Source organism: Micromys minutus, assembly GCF_963924665.1.
Source record: "Micromys minutus genome assembly, chromosome: 23".
Lineage (NCBI taxonomy): Eukaryota > Metazoa > Chordata > Mammalia > Rodentia > Muridae > Micromys > Micromys minutus.
The window spans coordinates 30,902,366-30,920,166 of NC_137958.1; the positions used below are offsets into that span (position 1 = coordinate 30,902,366).

General features: G+C 40.8%; 1 protein-coding gene across 4 annotated transcripts in view; it reads right to left on the minus strand.

Moving 5' to 3' along the window:
- Positions 1–3,564: 3,564 nt before the first annotated feature.
- The window catches only part of SGCE (sarcoglycan epsilon), a 67,113-nt gene continuing 52,876 nt past the window's right edge, over positions 3,565–17,801 (minus strand). For 2 of the 4 annotated variants that reach the window (XM_080936328.1, XM_080936330.1), the window contains 4 exons: positions 17,285–17,311; positions 16,420–16,608; positions 6,832–6,875; positions 3,565–3,828 (listed from right to left, as the gene is read on the minus strand). In XM_080936328.1, the coding sequence (XP_080792454.1) occupies positions 3,812–3,828; positions 6,832–6,875; positions 16,420–16,608; positions 17,285–17,311 (277 nt within the window). In that variant the 3' untranslated portion in view covers positions 3,565–3,811. The remainder of the gene's footprint in view (positions 3,829–6,831; positions 6,876–16,419; positions 16,609–17,284; positions 17,312–17,801) is intronic. The other 2 variants (XM_080936329.1, XM_080936331.1) reach the window with 1 other exon arrangement.

Below are 17,801 nucleotides of genomic sequence, written 5' to 3' on the forward strand. Positions count from 1 at the left end.
AATTATTTCCCCACATACGGTCAGCATGAGCACTTTGGCCCTCATGCGTACGGCTAGTTGATCAGCACCTGCCTTTCCCACTAGAAAGTACAGCAACATGAGGAGGGTTGGTGTCTAGTCAGGCTCACCTGTCTAAAAACATTGTGTCTAAAAACATTGACTAACTCCAATGAACTTATTGGCCATTACAAAACAAGAAGCAAATGGCAAGCATGTTCTAGCAAAAGTATTCACATGCATATCCATCGTGGGATACTTTTTTTTAAAAATGTCATCCTTCCTCTCCATTGGCATGGTCAAAACCACAAAGAGTTAGTTTAAATCATGGAGTGGGCATCCCCAGGGCTACATGGCTTCTTGCTTTGGCTGTACTTGAAGGTATTGGCTTATAAGTATTCTCTGAGCTCCAAAATCAGCCTTAACACATTTGCCCAGACTTCTTCATTATTGTCAGGGCAGATCTGCAGATGTGAAATTTGTGTGTGTGTGTGTGTGTGTGTGTGTGTGGTGTTTTAAATTCTTTAAAAAATTTTTTATTTATTCACTTTACATCTGGATCCCGTTCCCAGTCACTCCCCCAACCCCACACCCCTTTCCCTTCTCCTCTGAGTGGGTGGGAGCCCCCTGGGTATTCCCCACCTCGGCAAGATGTGAAATTTTTAATGAACATTCTAGCATAAGCTGCCTTGAAGTTTCTAGTTTTCTTAGCACATGTGGTCCCTCTAACTACTGTTAACAATTCCTTATTGTTCAGTGTCAAAGCCTACTAATTATGCAGTAGCCAGTGTCCATAAAGAAGCAATGGGTTCAGAAACAAAGTCAGAGGTTTGGTGAGAAACAGTGTTAGGAGGTCAGTATGTTCATGGGTCATGTTCCATAGACAGGGAATCTGTGGGATGACGGGAAATCTCACAACCACAGGTACATCACTGAACCAAGAAGAGCCTTCCTCAAAAAGAATTAGCCTCTTACATGATGACTATACCTGAGGACAGAGGATACATACTGTCTTCGGATATCTGGACTCTAAGTCCAAGTTAAATTAAATCTCTACAAGTGTAGAACACCAGTTTTGGGATAAGGCTTTATTGTAGCCAATGGAAAAGGTATTCTAAGTTCACTTTTCGGGACTCCAAACCCACTATTCCACTACTTCCTTACTACAAGAATGTAAAGAGACCTTTAGTTTATGGAAGAATACCCACTTTAAAAAAAAAGAAAAAAAAAAAAAAGAAAGAAAAAGAAAAAAAAAAAAAACTCACTCAAACAAGGGCCATTAGGGTATTAGCAACTAAAGGGAGACTGCTGGATTTTATCACTGAGTTTTACACCAGAGAGAAGACTACTTTTTCAGGTAGACATTTAGAGCTTAAGGTTGTTGACAAGGGTCAGTGCAAAGGTCAGTGTTGTTCCCAGCTGCATTTTCTAAATCCCTCCATTGCTGCTTACAAATGAGGAATCTTACTGCCTCGCGACCCACAATTCTTTGTCAACTATACCCTACCCTCGTCCTGCTTACTTTGTGAGCAGAACACTTGGATTTTACCAGCAGGACGAGCAGTTTAAGCCTGTCTCTATGCCACAGCCCCAACCTCTAGAGCCTGAACAATTATTCTTTCCTTAGGATGTGAGCCTAACAAAATATGCTTCTGATTGCCATCTGCTCACTCCGAAGGAACAGCAAATGACAGTGGCCTGGCTGTCTTAGAAAAAAGAGAGACCTATCGTTGAGAAATAGAGTATCATGGCATATTACTGCATGCCTGTAATCCTGGTCCTTGAGAGGCTGAGGCAGGAGAATTGTGAGAACCAGGCCAGTTACACAGGAAGATGTTGTATACAATTAAACAAAAAATTACAAAAACAGGAACCAACATACACCTATAAAGTAAGTCCTAGGAAATCCGGATGAGAACAGGGAGGTGCTTCAGTGACATGATTAAACATTCCCTCTACATGGAAGATGATGTGTTGTTTACAATAAAGAGAAGAACACTTTGGATTTTGAAGTGCCATAAATATATATATATATACTTGTGTGTGTGACATCTGACTACCAGGTAAACCAGAAACTTGCCCAGAATAGAGAAACGAAATGTTTTAAAATTTGTCAATCCCCAGGTAAAGCTGGAAGCTTCTGTGACTACAGCCATATTGACCCTTGACCCCTAGCTTCTCAGCTTAGCATCTTACAAAGATAGACCTCAAAATTTCAGAGGGCTCTGATTGACTTGTGTCACATGACACATGGCTTCAGAGGAACAAGATACTATGACTCAGTCGGTTCAAACTTTCATTCCAGGCTAATCCCTGGAAACACTGAAGAGTCCCTGTGGGATATCTGTCACTTAGAAGTGTTTCTCCAAATGAGCAGGTATATTTCATTTAAAGGCAGTTAAATCTGATTGTCAGACTAAACACTACAAGCCGACTAACAACTAAACTTAAAAACTATAGCAACTCTTTTAATAACTAAAGATGCAGGATCTGGAAAAGAATGGTCTAAAGTGACAAGGAATTATTTGGAAAATATTACATGCGCTTACCTTATCTTTAACTTAGCTCACTTACTAATATTAATTTTCTAAAGGTCTTCTGTAAGAATATTGTCTTAGTCAGGGTTTCTATTCCTACATAAAACATCATGACCAAGAAGCAAGTTGGGGAGGAAAGGGTTTATTCAGCTTACACTTCCACATTGCTGTTCATCACCAGAGGAAGTCAGGACTGGAACTCAAGCAGGTCAGGAAGCAGGAGCTGATGCAGAGGCCATGGAGGGATGTCACTTACTGGCTTGCTTCCCTTGGCTTGCTCAGCCTGCTTTCTTATAGAACCCAGGTCTACCAGCCCAGGGATGGCAGCACCCACAAAGGGCTGGGGTCCCCCCCTTTTTCACTAGTTGAGAAATGCCTTACAGCTGGATCTCATGGAGGCATTTCCTCAACTGAGGCGCCTTTCTCTGTGATAACTCCAGCTTGTCAAGTTGACTCAAAACCAGCCAGTACAGTTACCTTCTTTGAAAGAGCCAGTAGCTGGTATCCACGATGACCCAACAGTGTTGGCGTCATGAAACAGAAGAACACTGGATAAGGAAAACACCAACCCTGAAACATGAAATTTCCCCTGGTGGACACTGCGTGGCTGATTGACAGCCCTGTTAGTAACTGTTCTCTCTCTATGGGACAGACTCTGGCTTGTAAACATGCAATTATAAGGCCAAACATATACCCTGGGATGCCCCACATAAACTGGGTGTGTTCTTAGCTCTGTCAAACACACACACACACACACACACACACACACACACACACACACTCACTCACTCTAAAGTACTCTATAAAATACAATCAATCAAGAGGCTCTACAGTCTACAGGAGTTAAAGCATTATTTAAATGGGTTGCTCACTTGGAATACAATTCATAAGAAGCACTTAATAAAAATCCTGTTGAATGACCCTGTTCCTAGTGACTAATGGATTCTATCACACAGGAGGCAACCGAATACATTTCTGAAGAAAATATTACCACACACACACACACATTAGGCTTCATTAATATTTATTTTAAAGTTCACTTTTTATTGTAACAAATATAAAGTTCATTGATGTCTTATAAATTTCCAAAAAAGCTTTAAGTACAAAAACAATACATTAGTAAATGAGAGATACATGGTAATATTTGGTATGTACTTAACACAGTCGGCATGCACAACTGATGTCAGGAAAGCTCATGCATTATTGGAAGTGAGGGGGTGAGGCAGGACCGCCGTGCTGCTGATTATAAACTCATTGCTTCCGTCAGCTTCCTCTCTTCAGGGATACCATTTACCTACGGCCAGGATGACAGCATGGACGTGAGTTAGGCAGGATATGGCACCTTTGGATCTTGAACATAAGACTTTGTACAAGACAGTCTCTCTTTTTAAAATGTGTACAATGTTTATATTACATAATTACTAAATGTTCTAGTTAACATACAAAATGGTGGATGGGGTTATGTCTTCATTCATGTGTATTTTGGATTTTGCACATAGTTGTATTTTATCACCTGTATTTTATTTCTCCTTTCCTTTGGTCTGGTCCTCTTCATACCACTAGTTCCCTGCCTTGACCTAAACAGACTTACTTCTGCTTTATGTTGTACATAGGGCATATACATATATGTATCATATCATATGCATCTTATACCACACCATATGTATCATGTAGAACACATGTCATACATACATATATAAAATCTAGATTGCAAGGAGAACTTTTCTACCATCTTAAGTTAAAATAATAATCACTCTGCATTATTTTCTTGCGTTTGGTTTTAGAAGGAAGGAACTAAAACCTCTTCTAATACACAAGCAGAGTGAAGTTGACTGAGGGATGTATGACTTCACCTTTTAACGGTGGCTCCAGAAATACCATGTGTGTTAGAAGGGCAGCGAGAACTTGAGAACCTGAAAAAGCATCAAGCCCTGGACCTAGTCCAGAAGGCAGGGCTACTGTTTGCCCTTAACTGCCCGATTATCCCAGCCAGAGCTCCAGCCCAGCAGTACAGCATCGCCAGCGAGTTCTCCTGCTAAACTTTTGATGGGAATTTAAAAGAAAACAGCTAACTGCGTGAAACAGGCTGCAAATCAGCTCTTGGCTGAGAGAGTCCACATAGGCAGCTACGAATAAAATGACTTGCTCCAAGAGAGGACCTGAGGGCCCGGTCACCCTTCTAAAGAAAAATGTCCATCACGGCTTCATAGTAATCATGCAGAGATCAGCCCTTCCAAGCTGAGCTAAGATGAACAGGATGACAAGAAGGACACCTCAAAGGCACTCTTGAAAATGCACAATGGGCCCCAAATCCACGAATTTGCAGCTGCAACAGAATGAACTGGAAGCCCAGAAAAACAACAACAACAACAACAAAAAAAAAAAAAACAAAAAAAACCTATCATTTTAATGTAAAGGAACACAGGGAGAATGAAGTCTCTAACTGTCCCTTAGCTCACTCCATGTTACATGTTTGGGAGGCAGAAAGAATAATCTCTCACAGTTGCACAGAATGCTACGGTGGTCTCCCCCTTTAGCACTCAGATCCTTGAGAGGCTCACTGAGAACACTGTAACAGCAAAACCACCAAGAGGAGATAGTACCCTGTAGTCTGTAACATGAATCAAAGTGCAGAAAACTTAAGAAAACACGAGAGTAGTAGGTCAGTCCTAACCAGAAAAATAAAATATTCCAACCAGAATGACTGCTCCCCATTTTTTTTCTTTAGAAAAATGAGGTTGAGCTGCCAAAAGACCTCTAAGGGGAAGCCCTTTTGAATTGGGTATACTTGGCTCTGTGTTCCTTCTGTTAGCACACCTTCTATCAGGGACAGCTGCTTAGTACTGCGCAGAGCAACCCAACGTACCAAACAGGTACCATCCTCTACGGACACCACCCCAAACAGCACCTATTCAAGATGTCTATTCTCCTAGTAGGCAACAAGTTACAATTCTAGATTTTCACAAGTCTGAAAAAAATATTTACAATTTTCCTAGACATTCTGTGACTTCTACTCATTGCACGCCTCGTGAGCAAGAAGCAGAAAACTGACATCTCAGAAGAGACAGACCTCTGTGGTTAGAGAGGAAGGTGCTACATCACCTTTGTCACAGTCGTGTCCCTTTAATTTTTTTTTCCTCTTTAAAAAGATGGGCATGGAACTAAAGATCAGAATTTGAAAGTTTTCCTCTTTCAGTGACGAATATTTATAACTAAGTTTGTTTCTTCATCAATCTTCTGGATGCTTAGAGATGCGCACCACCCATCAATATATTGACCGGTCTACTCGAATCACATTAGCATTTAATTAAACGAAGCAATCAAAACCCTGGGAACAATTCTGATAAACATCGTCGTATAATTAAAATCTGATGAAAAAAACTTTATTATACTTGCCTCAAATCTTTGAAAAGTTGTCAAACGAAAATCTCCTTAAGTTCCCGAAAGCAGTAATAGAGGAGATAATTCTGAATGAAAACATCCAATACATTTCTACATGTGGCTGGCTTTTTTTTTTTTTTTTTTTTTTTGGAGACTCACTTAATGGCTTTTTCCCACTACAAAGACACTATTCATAGTTAGAATTCCACACTCAACTTACATTTTTAGAACTTCTCTTGCTTTCCAAAAGAGGAACAAAGGCATTACTGGTTGCCTGGCAATTAGAACTAGGAACCAACCACTAATTAGTAGACAATCGTGAATAAGTTAAGAATGAAGGAAATAATTGGCTGAGGAAAATTTTTAGGGGCACTTGAAAGAAATGAACTTAAAGAAAGCAAGTCTTGGGGACACAGAACAGCCCGGGGAGATTTGTCCACCATCTTGTCCTCACTGGTCATATTCTAATGGCAGCTTTCAAAACCAGGCCAACCATTTCTCATTGATCGCTCTGAAGGCTCAGCGATTAGTCACAATGGTTGCCCTTTGTGAGAGTCAGTTTCAACCTGCTCACTTACTGAGACAAATCCTGGACCCATCTAAGCTAAAACCCTTTTATACCGAGGGGAAGAATAGGGAGTTCCCATGTAGAAAGGGAGTTGAATTCAGTCTTTCCTAATTAGACAAGACCTCCGCAGACGCTGCTGCTTTAAGATCATTTACCCTTTGTTTGTCGTTCTGAAGCCAATTTATACAATAGTCTAAGCAATTATTCTCAGCTTCTCAGTCCTAATTAAGGAAGGATACAACTGTTTTGCCTTCCTTGATAAAGACAAAAGTGTCATCAATTATAGAGTGCTATGATGATCCTTTCCTATAGCAGCTTCACCCATAAACATTGAATCTTGGTACTCACCTGTAGTCTGCTGTTGAGGAATCTGAGTCTGCTGTGGCAAGTTCCTAGAAATAATTGACGTTAGTGAGTGAAAATGTGTTTGCACACTGGTAAACAGAGACCAAGACACATTAAGATGGAAATCTGCTTGGAGAGGTACCACTCAGACAAAAGGCTCTGTTTCTGCTTCCCTTCCTAGAGTTTAGACATGAGGAAATTGAAGACCAAAGAAGACAAATTCTTATGACATGTCCTCATAAAACCCCATCATGAGTCTAAGACACGGGTCTGATTAATTTTTCCATTTTCTTACTATGGAAAGAGCTTTAGAGTTTGAAAATCACACACTGGTAACAGTGGCTAAAAGTATAAACACAGGGATGCCAACAATTAAATTGCTGATGTGTGTGCAATCTCAGACTAAGTCAATATCATGAAGCAGGTATGTATCTATGTAGACATGTATGTGTCAACATGTGTACACGTGTCACCACATCATACTATTGCCACTGGCTTGTGGGAACTACTTTGAAGGCATATTAACACCTATATTCACCAAACATACTATCTTCACGCCAAAAACAGGCCATTTCCCTTCCTGGACTAGTAAGAATTTTGAGCCTCCCACCCCCTGACCTTTCTCTTTCTGTCCCCAAAGTCAATCACTGGGATCTTGGGACATTTCTCAGCTTTTGTTAAATCTGTTCCTTCTTCTACATCCTCATGTCTCCCTTGGAGCCTCTGACAGGTCTGATGTATTTCTTCAGCCACATTCTTCCTCCCTTACAACCCACTGCTGACAGATGACCTCCCAAGACACAGATCTGTAACACACACCTCAATATTTCTTTATAGCCATCAGCAAATTCAATTTCTGGCTTCTTTAGTATGTCTTAAGCAGTCAGAAAACTATCTGTACCCTGACACACATACACACACACACACACACACACAGAGAGAGAGAGAGAGAGAGAGAGAGAGAGAGAGAGAGAGAGAAAGAGAGACAGAGAGATAGAGACAGAGACACAGAGACAGAGAGAGAAATCTGCCCCCTATATGAGAAACAAAGCCCATTGGGGTGGGGGCAGAACTCAATGAGCCTGTAGTTGTCTTTGCTACAGCAGATATATATTACTTACAAAAAGTGTGTCTGTGTGTGTTTGTGGCCCTACATGTGTGCTGTCACATGGGTTTGGTCAGAAGTTAACCTGCATATGCCAGTTTCTCCTTCCACCATGGATAGTGGGTCATAAGGATTGAACAAAGGTTATTTATGCTTGGCAGCAAATATGTTTCTACTAAATCATCTCACTGGCCCTTTTTTAAAAAATGCATAGAGCAGATAGATACATATTACTCTTAGTAAAAGATTCCATATGAACGTATTAAATGTTGAAATATTTTAATTAAAAAATAACACCTTAGAAACCTCGTCTTTGGAGTCTGGGGAGATAGCTCAGTGGATTTGTCACTTGCTGGACAAGTACAATATCAGAATTCAGATTCCCAGCACCCACATAAATGCAAGGTGGGTGTCAGTCTGCCATAATTCCAGCTCTAGGGGGACAGAGACAAGGGGCTCCCCCTGGAGAGGCGGGGGTAATTAGTTTAGCGATCAGCTTCTTCCGGTTTTGACTGAGAGCCTCTCCCTCCCTGAACAAGGTAGAGTTTCCAAGAAACATTCCGTGTAATGCCCTTGAGTCTTCCACACACACATGCAGTCTTCATGTACCCACATATGGGAACATGCACCCAGTACAGAAAATAAAAATCACTCTCTAAGCATTTCCAAATTAGGTGATAATAAGACCACTTAGTATGCATTCAGACATGCTGGCTGCCATTTTATTTTTCTGCACATGTCATCCATTGCTCCAAATTGCCTTATTAGTAAGAACCATCCTAGTTTGTTAACAACTTTAAGAGGAAAGAAACATGGAATCGTTTTTGAATGAATATATGCAGAAATGAGATACTTGCAAAGACTCAGGTAACAGGTACACATGTATCAACATGTAGATGTATAAAACATTTTTATTAGTTTATGAAAATATACAGGTTAGATTCTAGGTGGAACAAAGCCCAGAGTCAACCTTTTCAATGGATAAAGGAGTGTCCATGTGTTTTATTTCTCTTTAGCTCTGCAATTCTTTAGCTAAAATCATAACAGAGAATTCTGGTGCACCAACAACGAACAAAGGAGCTGGGAATCCTGCCTCCTTTGGCTTCTTATCCTCACATGAAGTCCTAAAATGTGTCCAGGATCCCTCAAAGACAAAGAGGTGAAAACCCCTCATCTAAATCACTCCTGACAGGCAAAATTTCTATGTTCCAGATGCAGGGCTGGGGAGATAGATGGCTTGGTGAGTTAAGTGTTTGTCATGGAAGTATGCAGGTCAGAGTTCAGATCTTCCTGTCAGTGTCAGTCTTCCTGGAATTCAAGGCTTGGAGGCCTGGGGTGAAGACTAGGAATGTGTGAAAGAAATCGGCTTACTGTACACTAAGCACCCAGTTCTAAGGAACACCCTGTCTCAACATAAGACAGGAAGCAATTAAAAAGATATTTCACGTCAGTCATGTGCCTGAACACACATGTACATATGCACCCCTTTCTCTTACACAGGTCCACCTACATGTACACAATACACATAAAAGAAAGAAAAAGTACATAATGAAAGAAGTGAAAAGTGGCCCCTGCTACCTGAATACTCTTTAAAGTGGTTTTGTTTGTTTGAACAGGTTCTTGCTTATTATGTAGATCAGGCTAGCTCCCAACTCATAGAGATCTACCTGCCTCAGCTGAGTGCTAGGATTAAAGAAGCATCCCTAGCCTAAACTCATTATCTTTTCTAAATGTCTTTGAGTGATTAAAAATAATAATAATAGTAAGTCCCATTTAAAATATTGTTAAGGAAATAACAAATATCCACTCTTACCCAAGTGAAGGAAATTATTTAATAATTTACTCCAATAGTTATAGCCTCTCTGCTATTAGGTTTTAGCTATGCTTATGAGGTTTAGGGGATGTTTCTTTTGGTTGGTTGGTTTGTTCAGAAGTTAACAGAATATATTTATGTTGGATTTCTTCAGGAATGTAAAAGAATTGATTTAGAAGCCATAAAGGGTCCAGCTGTGCATTCCACAATGGAAAAGCCCAAGACTTTTATTATACAAGTCAGAATGCAATTATATGTGCCCCGCAGAGGAGGGGGGAGAGGAGGCTCATTTCAGCTCCTTGGGCCTAACTAACCAAGCTCTCGTCTGAGTTGGAACCGGTTCTAACACTTTTCCCTACATTTCTGAACCACACTTCCTTATTCTCAGTCACCTCCAGGCACACAGATGCCTAAATACGAAATACGTAACCCGATTACACGTCAGCAAAATCTGCAAGGAAAGGAGGGGAAAAGCCAGATTCGAAGTGTTCTGGGTTAGGTACTGCCGAGTCAAAAACACCGATTTTCCAAAAGCTGTAGACAAGAGGTACCCTAAACTCAAAACTAGTGTTTGGATAAGGCCTCTGGAACCCCACACCCTCGTTGGGCCCCACAGCACGTTCTTCAATAAAATTTTTTAAAATCAGGTCAAAGTCAACCCATGCCTGTCATTTCCTGGAACTTTTCTTTGGCTACACTGTCAAACGTTTACCGTCACAATGGTCTTGGATGGGTGATGAGCAATTGTTGGTTGAGGAACAGATACACTTAGAAGACATCTGGGAAAGGTATGTGAGAAAGCCATATGTATACGTGACTCAGTCTGAGGATTTAAAACAACCAACACTGCCTCTGGCTAAGTCTGAGTGAGTTCATGCTCCCCTAAGCCTGCCAATGAAACCTTAGATGAGTTATATAAAAAGGGCTCACTTGTGCAAACAGGTTAGAGAACAAAAAACAAACAAACAAACAAAAAAAGCTGAGCTACTTGTAGGGTACATATCTGTGTGCACAAGTGGGAAGTTAAAGTGGGGGGATTGTGGGTTCAAGGACAGCCTGAGATAGTCAGCAAATTCCAGTCCACCTGGTCTATGGGAGGGCTCGTGTGCTACCCACGGTAGAGAGGTGCTCATCAGAGTGCTGTTGCTGGCATACTGAATAATAAATACGCTTCCAACTTACAATCCTGGGGCCATGATGAAGAGAAAGCAGAGGGGGCTGTGGGAACATGCCCATGTTTGAAGAAAACAGGCCACTAAAAGCAACTGGACAGGAGAGTGGGGTGGACTTCAAACCGGGCACCTATAATCCTTCCAAGAAAGGCCCTTTGTAAAGCCATAAGACTATTTAGGGTAATTAAGTTATTAATGGACTTACAGAAAGGTTATAATATGTAAACTGCTGCATTATATGGAAAGCTAAGGAAAACTGTAATTCTCTGAATTATCAGCATTAATTATTCCCCAATTTTATTGACATTAATTACCAGCATCTAAATAGAAAATTGTGCAAATTAGTCATTGCCCAAACTTCATTCTTTAAGGAAGCAGAGGTAATACTCTCCACATTAGTAAATAAATGATTTGGAGGCGTGCACAATTATTCGTTATTTGTGCAACTGTTTCAAGGTAATTTACAAGGTTGGCTCCCCTGAGGAATAAGTCAGTAAGGTGGATGATTATCAACCGATTATGTTGCTTCGTACTAGAAGACTTAGAAACCAAAATGATTTACATAAAGACAGAATCTACTAGAGAGCTGGGGAAGCTCAGAGAAGGCCTTCGGGTGTGAAATGTCTTTTAAAATATGATGAAATTTAGTAGCAAGCCGTAGTTACATCATCTGGGAAATTTGCCAATTATTTTAGTAAAGTTGATATGGACACAACCTTACAACCTTCTTTTATTTTTTTTCTTTTAAAATGAGGGCTTGGACCTACAAGTAAGGGAGGGTTCTACCGAGCCTGGAGACCCTGATAAGGATTTAAAGGTGAAAACCCTCATTTTAATTAAAATCAACAGAATATTCTATATGATATATAAAGGAAGAAAAATTCTCCATCTGATTTTTTTTTCTTTTCTTTAAAGATTTTTTTTTTAATTTATTTTTTATCTGAGTACACTGTCGCTGTCCTCAGACACACCAGAGGAGGGCATCTGATCTCATTACAGATGGTTGTGAGCCACCATGTGGTTGCTGGGATTTGAACCCAGAACCTCCTGAGGGGCAGTCAGTGCTGAGTCATCTCTCCAGCCACATTTTTCCCCCTTTTCTTTTCTTCTTTCTTTTTAAGGTACAAAATAGAGTTTATTCAGGGCATGGGGAGGGGAGTTAAGAGGGTAGTAGGGGCAGAGAGAGAGAGAGAGAGAGAGAGAGAGAGAGAGAGAAGCAGAGAACTAGAGGCCGGCCATGAGCACGTGGAGTGGGGGGGGGGAATGTGAGGAAAGTGGAGGCAGGAAGGCAAGAGCAAGAGAGGATCAAGAAAGCCCCCCCCCCCCCCCCCCCCGCCTGTCTTTTCTTTAGTTTCCCTGTTGCTTGTGTAAGGTCAGGGCCCAAGCCCATCACAGCTTTAACCTGACACAGTAGAGACCTACAGACCCCAATCCACAAAGTACCAAGGAGCTGTCACTCAGCCTACACTTACAAGGTTAAAACAGAACAAAACAGAGCAAACGGCCTTGCAGTCTCCTTGGGAACACCCGGTCATTTCCAACTGATAGTTACTTCCCTTAAAACTTGTCTTTTTTTTAATATGCAGAATTTTACCTTGGATTTGGTTTTCGTAGTTACCGAAGAGAAGACAAATGGAAAATAGTCAAATAAAAGCTAAAATTAATTTGCTAGCTTTAATTATAAGACTTAATTGCACTCTTAGAACTGCCGATTTGCAATGAAATTTAGGTAGCCTACCTCTTGGTGGAGGGGTGCTCGATTATCTTGGATTAGATGTTAGGTTTAGTACAATGGACAAGGTTTTTCAATACCTAGTTAAAAATGTTTCAGGACGATGTCTGGGGCGGCTCCCCATGGTCTCCCTTACAGAAAAGTCCTCAGTGGCTCCGGAGTTTGTTACAAAAGGAATAAGGAAGTATATCACCCCCCTGAAAGGTAATATAGCTCTTAAACATCAGTGTTTTTCTAGAAAATTCAGTATTTCGGGCCCTCCAGTCAATACTTGCTTCTCACGGCATAAAACTATATTATCGACTATATTCCCGAAGGAATTTTTAACCCCTTTATTTATTTTAGTTTCTCAAGGTTAAACGCTTGTCTCTCTTACTTGGCCACTGTTTTTTCAAGTCAGTACAGATCCCTCACTTCCCCATGGCATTTCTTTCAGGCAGTTGAAGAATTTAATGAAATGTCCAAATGCTTAGCTTCAGGTACTCACAAACAGCCCGAACTCTACAGATAAAATCCACCAGGCCTCCCACCTCATGATCCCACCCAAGCCCCTTGGGGGACTAGAAAAAACAACTGCCTTTTAAAACACCAGGTGGGAGAATTGCAGGCGCCACCTTCGTCAGCACAGGCTGCGCCTAGTCATAAAGGCCCGGAGGCTCTGCAATTCCCGGTGCTGGGAATCTGCCCTTCCACCTGCCTCCAAAGCCCTGACCTAGGAATTGCGAAACCCCCACCAAGACTCTGGACTCCTGCTGGGTTGGAGAAGGCAGTGGAATGTCCTTCAGTTTAAGGACATACAGTTCTGTGACTTCAGAACTTAGCTTTGTGTAAAGAGGACACCTTCTGAGGGTCTGGCTAAGTCCATACTTAAAAACATCACAACCCCCCCCCCGCCCCCGTTCCCATGATTCTTTGGGTCAAGGAGATTTACATTTAAGAATTACTTCCAAACGTGATTTTCAAAACTAAAATGTATTAAAGTGGCTGCTGATGGGGGTGGGGGTAGCATCCGTAGAGATGTAGGTATTTATTGAGAGAGGCAGAGAATGGGGAAAGGATGCTGTGAGCCAGATAGGTAACAACAGGATGGGGACCACTCCCCTGGACACTTGGCAATTACTTTTCCACACCATCGAGGTAATCAATCAGAATCTGGCACATATAAGGAACAGCCCAGAGCAGAGGAGGCCAAGGAATCAAGGTGACCTTAATAAAATGTTAGGAGAGGAAAAGGGCATGACCGGAAACATGACCGGTGAAATCTAAAAAATGTCTGCTGTCTAGGTCACAGCCAAGCGCCATCATTAAGACACTCACCGAGGCCACAAGAGAAGCACAAGGAGTGAAGGAGAGAAACTGACTGAAAGGAACTGCAGACCCTCCATTACTGTGGCAGCGTCCGTCCTTGTACCTCCAAGATCCTTCTAAGCAAAGATCAAATCAAACTGCTCTTCTGTCTCGTCACCGGGTCAAAATACCACCATGCATTGCATTGCCTGTGCCATTTGAAGAGTAAAAGGAGCCATGTTCTCCATTTCTGAGCATGCGACATGCCTCCCTGTCCTGTCCCTTCCTCTTTTAATGTCCCCGTTCCTGTAACTTGGCTCAGAGATACCGTTGAGGTCAGTGGCCACACACTATCTATCCAAAGTAGCTATCAGAAATGGTGAATAATCTCGCGCTGACCTAATTTATCTTTGTCTATTGTTAAATTTATCACATACGAACGATCATGCTTACTCTTTATTTGCTTTAACTAGCTTATGGGCTTAGTCTGGAGCCCAGTGAAGTATTGTGCCAAAAAACAGAAGATATTTCTATGTACGAGATAACTGTGGCAGCCAGCCCTTAGTTACACAAGGCTGTTGTGAGCTTTCTGTACGTCTCAAGTGGATTGACTTGGTTAAAAGACCAAATAGCTCTTTTATGCGGCCTTGAAGAAAAGCTTTGAATGGTCCCAAGTCTTACTTATAAGTTCATGTAAGTGTCTGGATATAGCGTTTGGCTGAATATTTCTGCTCTCAAATCTGAGGAGCAGCATGGAATGTAGTAGCTGATGAAACTCTTTATGAAGGATAAGTTTAGTGCTTGGCTGTGTGTGAGGCTGAAATTCCAGCCCTTTCACAAAGTGCTCGCGAGAAAACGCAAAGCAGTATTATCTGAGCACACACATGGCCACAAGGCCCATAAGCTTGCTCAAATAAATATCTCATTTTCACCTTGAAAATTCTGTTCCATCCAAATGACCAAAATATTTATGTGTCTGCTTGATGGTTAAAATAAAACTTAGAAGAAAAATTATTTTCAGTTAAAGTGTAAAAGTTGAAACTTTGTAATAAAAACTGCACTGATGAATCTGACACAATAAACTCCCTATTATCTGGCGTAGTTAGAAAATGAGGTTAATCAGATATTCTGGCTTATAGGGAGTTACCATAGAAACCGTGCGCATATTATCCATTTCCGAGAATAAAAGAAAGATAATATACACTCAACGCCGAAACAACGGCGAATGTAATTTAATTTTCCTCTGATGAGTCAGGCATACTTGAGGGTTCCACAGAACAATCGCTGTGAACATCACCATTTGTCCTTATCTGCCGACCCTATTTATTCAGAAGTCTTAGTTAATAGAGCCTTTCCATTAGCAGAGACAGAGATAATAGGAAGGTTTTCTGGACTTCAAAACATATATAGGTTGAAATTGTTGCAAGTTCAGTGTAATAAGCTACTGTATTTTCAAAGGGCATATCTGCAAAACAGTGATCTCGATAGGCCTGAGAAAGGCAGACAGGTAAACTAGACACAAGATTTTGTTTCTTTCTATATCAATAGCAGCAGAGTAAAATCCTGGACCCAAGAACTCTTTTTTCTAAAGGAGATAATTTTATTCTCAACATCCACGACTAGAGCAGATGTCTTTAAAAGCGGTTGGAGCCTTTCAGTGCTCAAGGAGACTTCACCACCCTAGTCTCCCTGAATGACACGTGTCCAAGTTCCTCAACTCTCCATTGGAATTACTGCCATGTTCTAAAGTTCTAAAGCATCATGGAGTCGTCAACAGAGACATTTCCAGACCTGTGGTCTGTGGAAATTAGCCACCCTCACCCTTAACCACAGATTCCAGATGGATCCCATGACATGACTCAGAGGCTAATGACCTGCATTAGATACCTAGGACTTGCACGGTAGAAGGAGAGAAATGACTTCCATACTTTGTCCCTGACCACTGGGCAAACATTACAACACGCAGCCCTCCTGGAATAATAAATGCACAAAAATTAAAACAAAAAAAAATCTGGTTTCCAAGGACACTTACTAACTTCAAGTTTTGAAGAGTATGAACACTTCTTAATAGGTCTGTGGTAGTTTAAAAACAAAAAAGCTAACTAAATCAAATGCATCATCTCTTAAAAGCAAAAAGATTGTCACATTTTAGCCCCTGCCTGTCTCTTTAGAATGACTCATCTTAGGACGATCATTTGGATTATTATCATTGTCAATTTCTTACATGTTGATGTGGATTTTTTTTAATTGGATAGTCTCTGCATTTACATTTTAGATGTTATCCCCTCCCCCATGACTAAAGGAGAAAGAAAAACCTTGAACTGACTCAACTACACTTATGTCAGGCCGAGTGAGGATATTTGATTAGGTGTTCTCCAATAATAAATGAACAAAACCAGTCACAACTAAATGCTATGGTTTGAACGGATTTTGGTGAGATCCCCATGCCTTCTGGCTACTGGGCTTCCACATGGATACTCACTGCTGTGTCTGCATCAAGGGCATGTTGGTGCTGTCGTAGTTGTCCGTGTGCATAGGAGGTATGATCTCCCCAGTCACAGGGTGAAACACAGGGAGTGTAGACAGGGGCCATGCGATCTCTCTGTTTTTGGACATGTCTCGAAGCTCCTTGGTAGATTTCTGAATAGAGCTGTGATGGACAAGTTGAATACTACATAAAAGAAGAAATAAAACAACACAGATTTAAAATGATGTACTAGCCTAATGAGTTGCCTATTTGAAAAGGTCATTTTTATTTCTTAACAGATAAGACATTATCGCTTTGGGGGGGGGGAAGTGTTCTATAATCTAGCTCACAAAAACATACATCTCATATACATTGATGTAAATCTCAAGTTAAAACTCAGCTAGGAAGTTCTATGTTGATATTAAGGCCCGAGTCATAAACTAGTTACCTATTTATTTTTAGGATTAAGAGAAAACTAGAATAGCTTTTAATATTATTGCTTCTGGTGGGGGCATTTATAAAATACTCGAGGGAGTTTCATTTTATGGGAGGTTATTACTGCAGATTCAGAACAACATGTATGGGAGGCCTTGTCATCTGTCCTCTGGTTTACAGAAGTGTAGATTGGAAGATCACATACTATGGATGGCATGTTAATATCCTGAATCCAAGATGGTTTAGGTTTAATGTTTATCGAGGTTACCTTAGGTTTGGAGACCTTTTTACTTTTTAGCGTCTACCCATCCTAAATATCTCTATTTAGAAAGCAGCCTTCAAGTTTGTGAGGTCAACTGTGAGCGATGGTGAAAGAAACAAGAGCATGATGGGTAACCAAGAAGCGACAAACGATGAGAAAGAAAATAACAGGAAAGACACTTACTCCGGGGTTTGCATGTTTCTCTTTTCCCTAGAAACAAAACAAAATTTATGAATTAAATAATAGCATTGATATTCGGAACATTAAGACTCTATGCTCATGGGACCCTGTAGGAGGTGGCAATGCTGATGTCGGGACTCAAACGCAACCTGGCAGCCTCAGCCACCAGGGTTATACATTACTTGGATGAGTACACATACAGTAATGAAATGCTGATGAGAAACACACAGAAAAAAATGGAAAAAAATGGAGATTAAGAATCAAGCTCTTGATTGAAATAAACTCTATGACATAATGAAATCAGGCTACATGAAGAATGGAGAACTTGTTACTTGCTGCTTTATGAGTTTTCCAGCCTTTGCTTTGTTACCCTGACTTCTAAGTAATCTCGGGAGATTATCTTAATTGACATAAATGTCCTGAAAGTACTAACTATTCATGAAGGGAAGACTCGTTACTCAGATGATACCTTATTTTTATTAATTTACTGCTGGGTTTTTTTTTTTTTAATATATTTTAA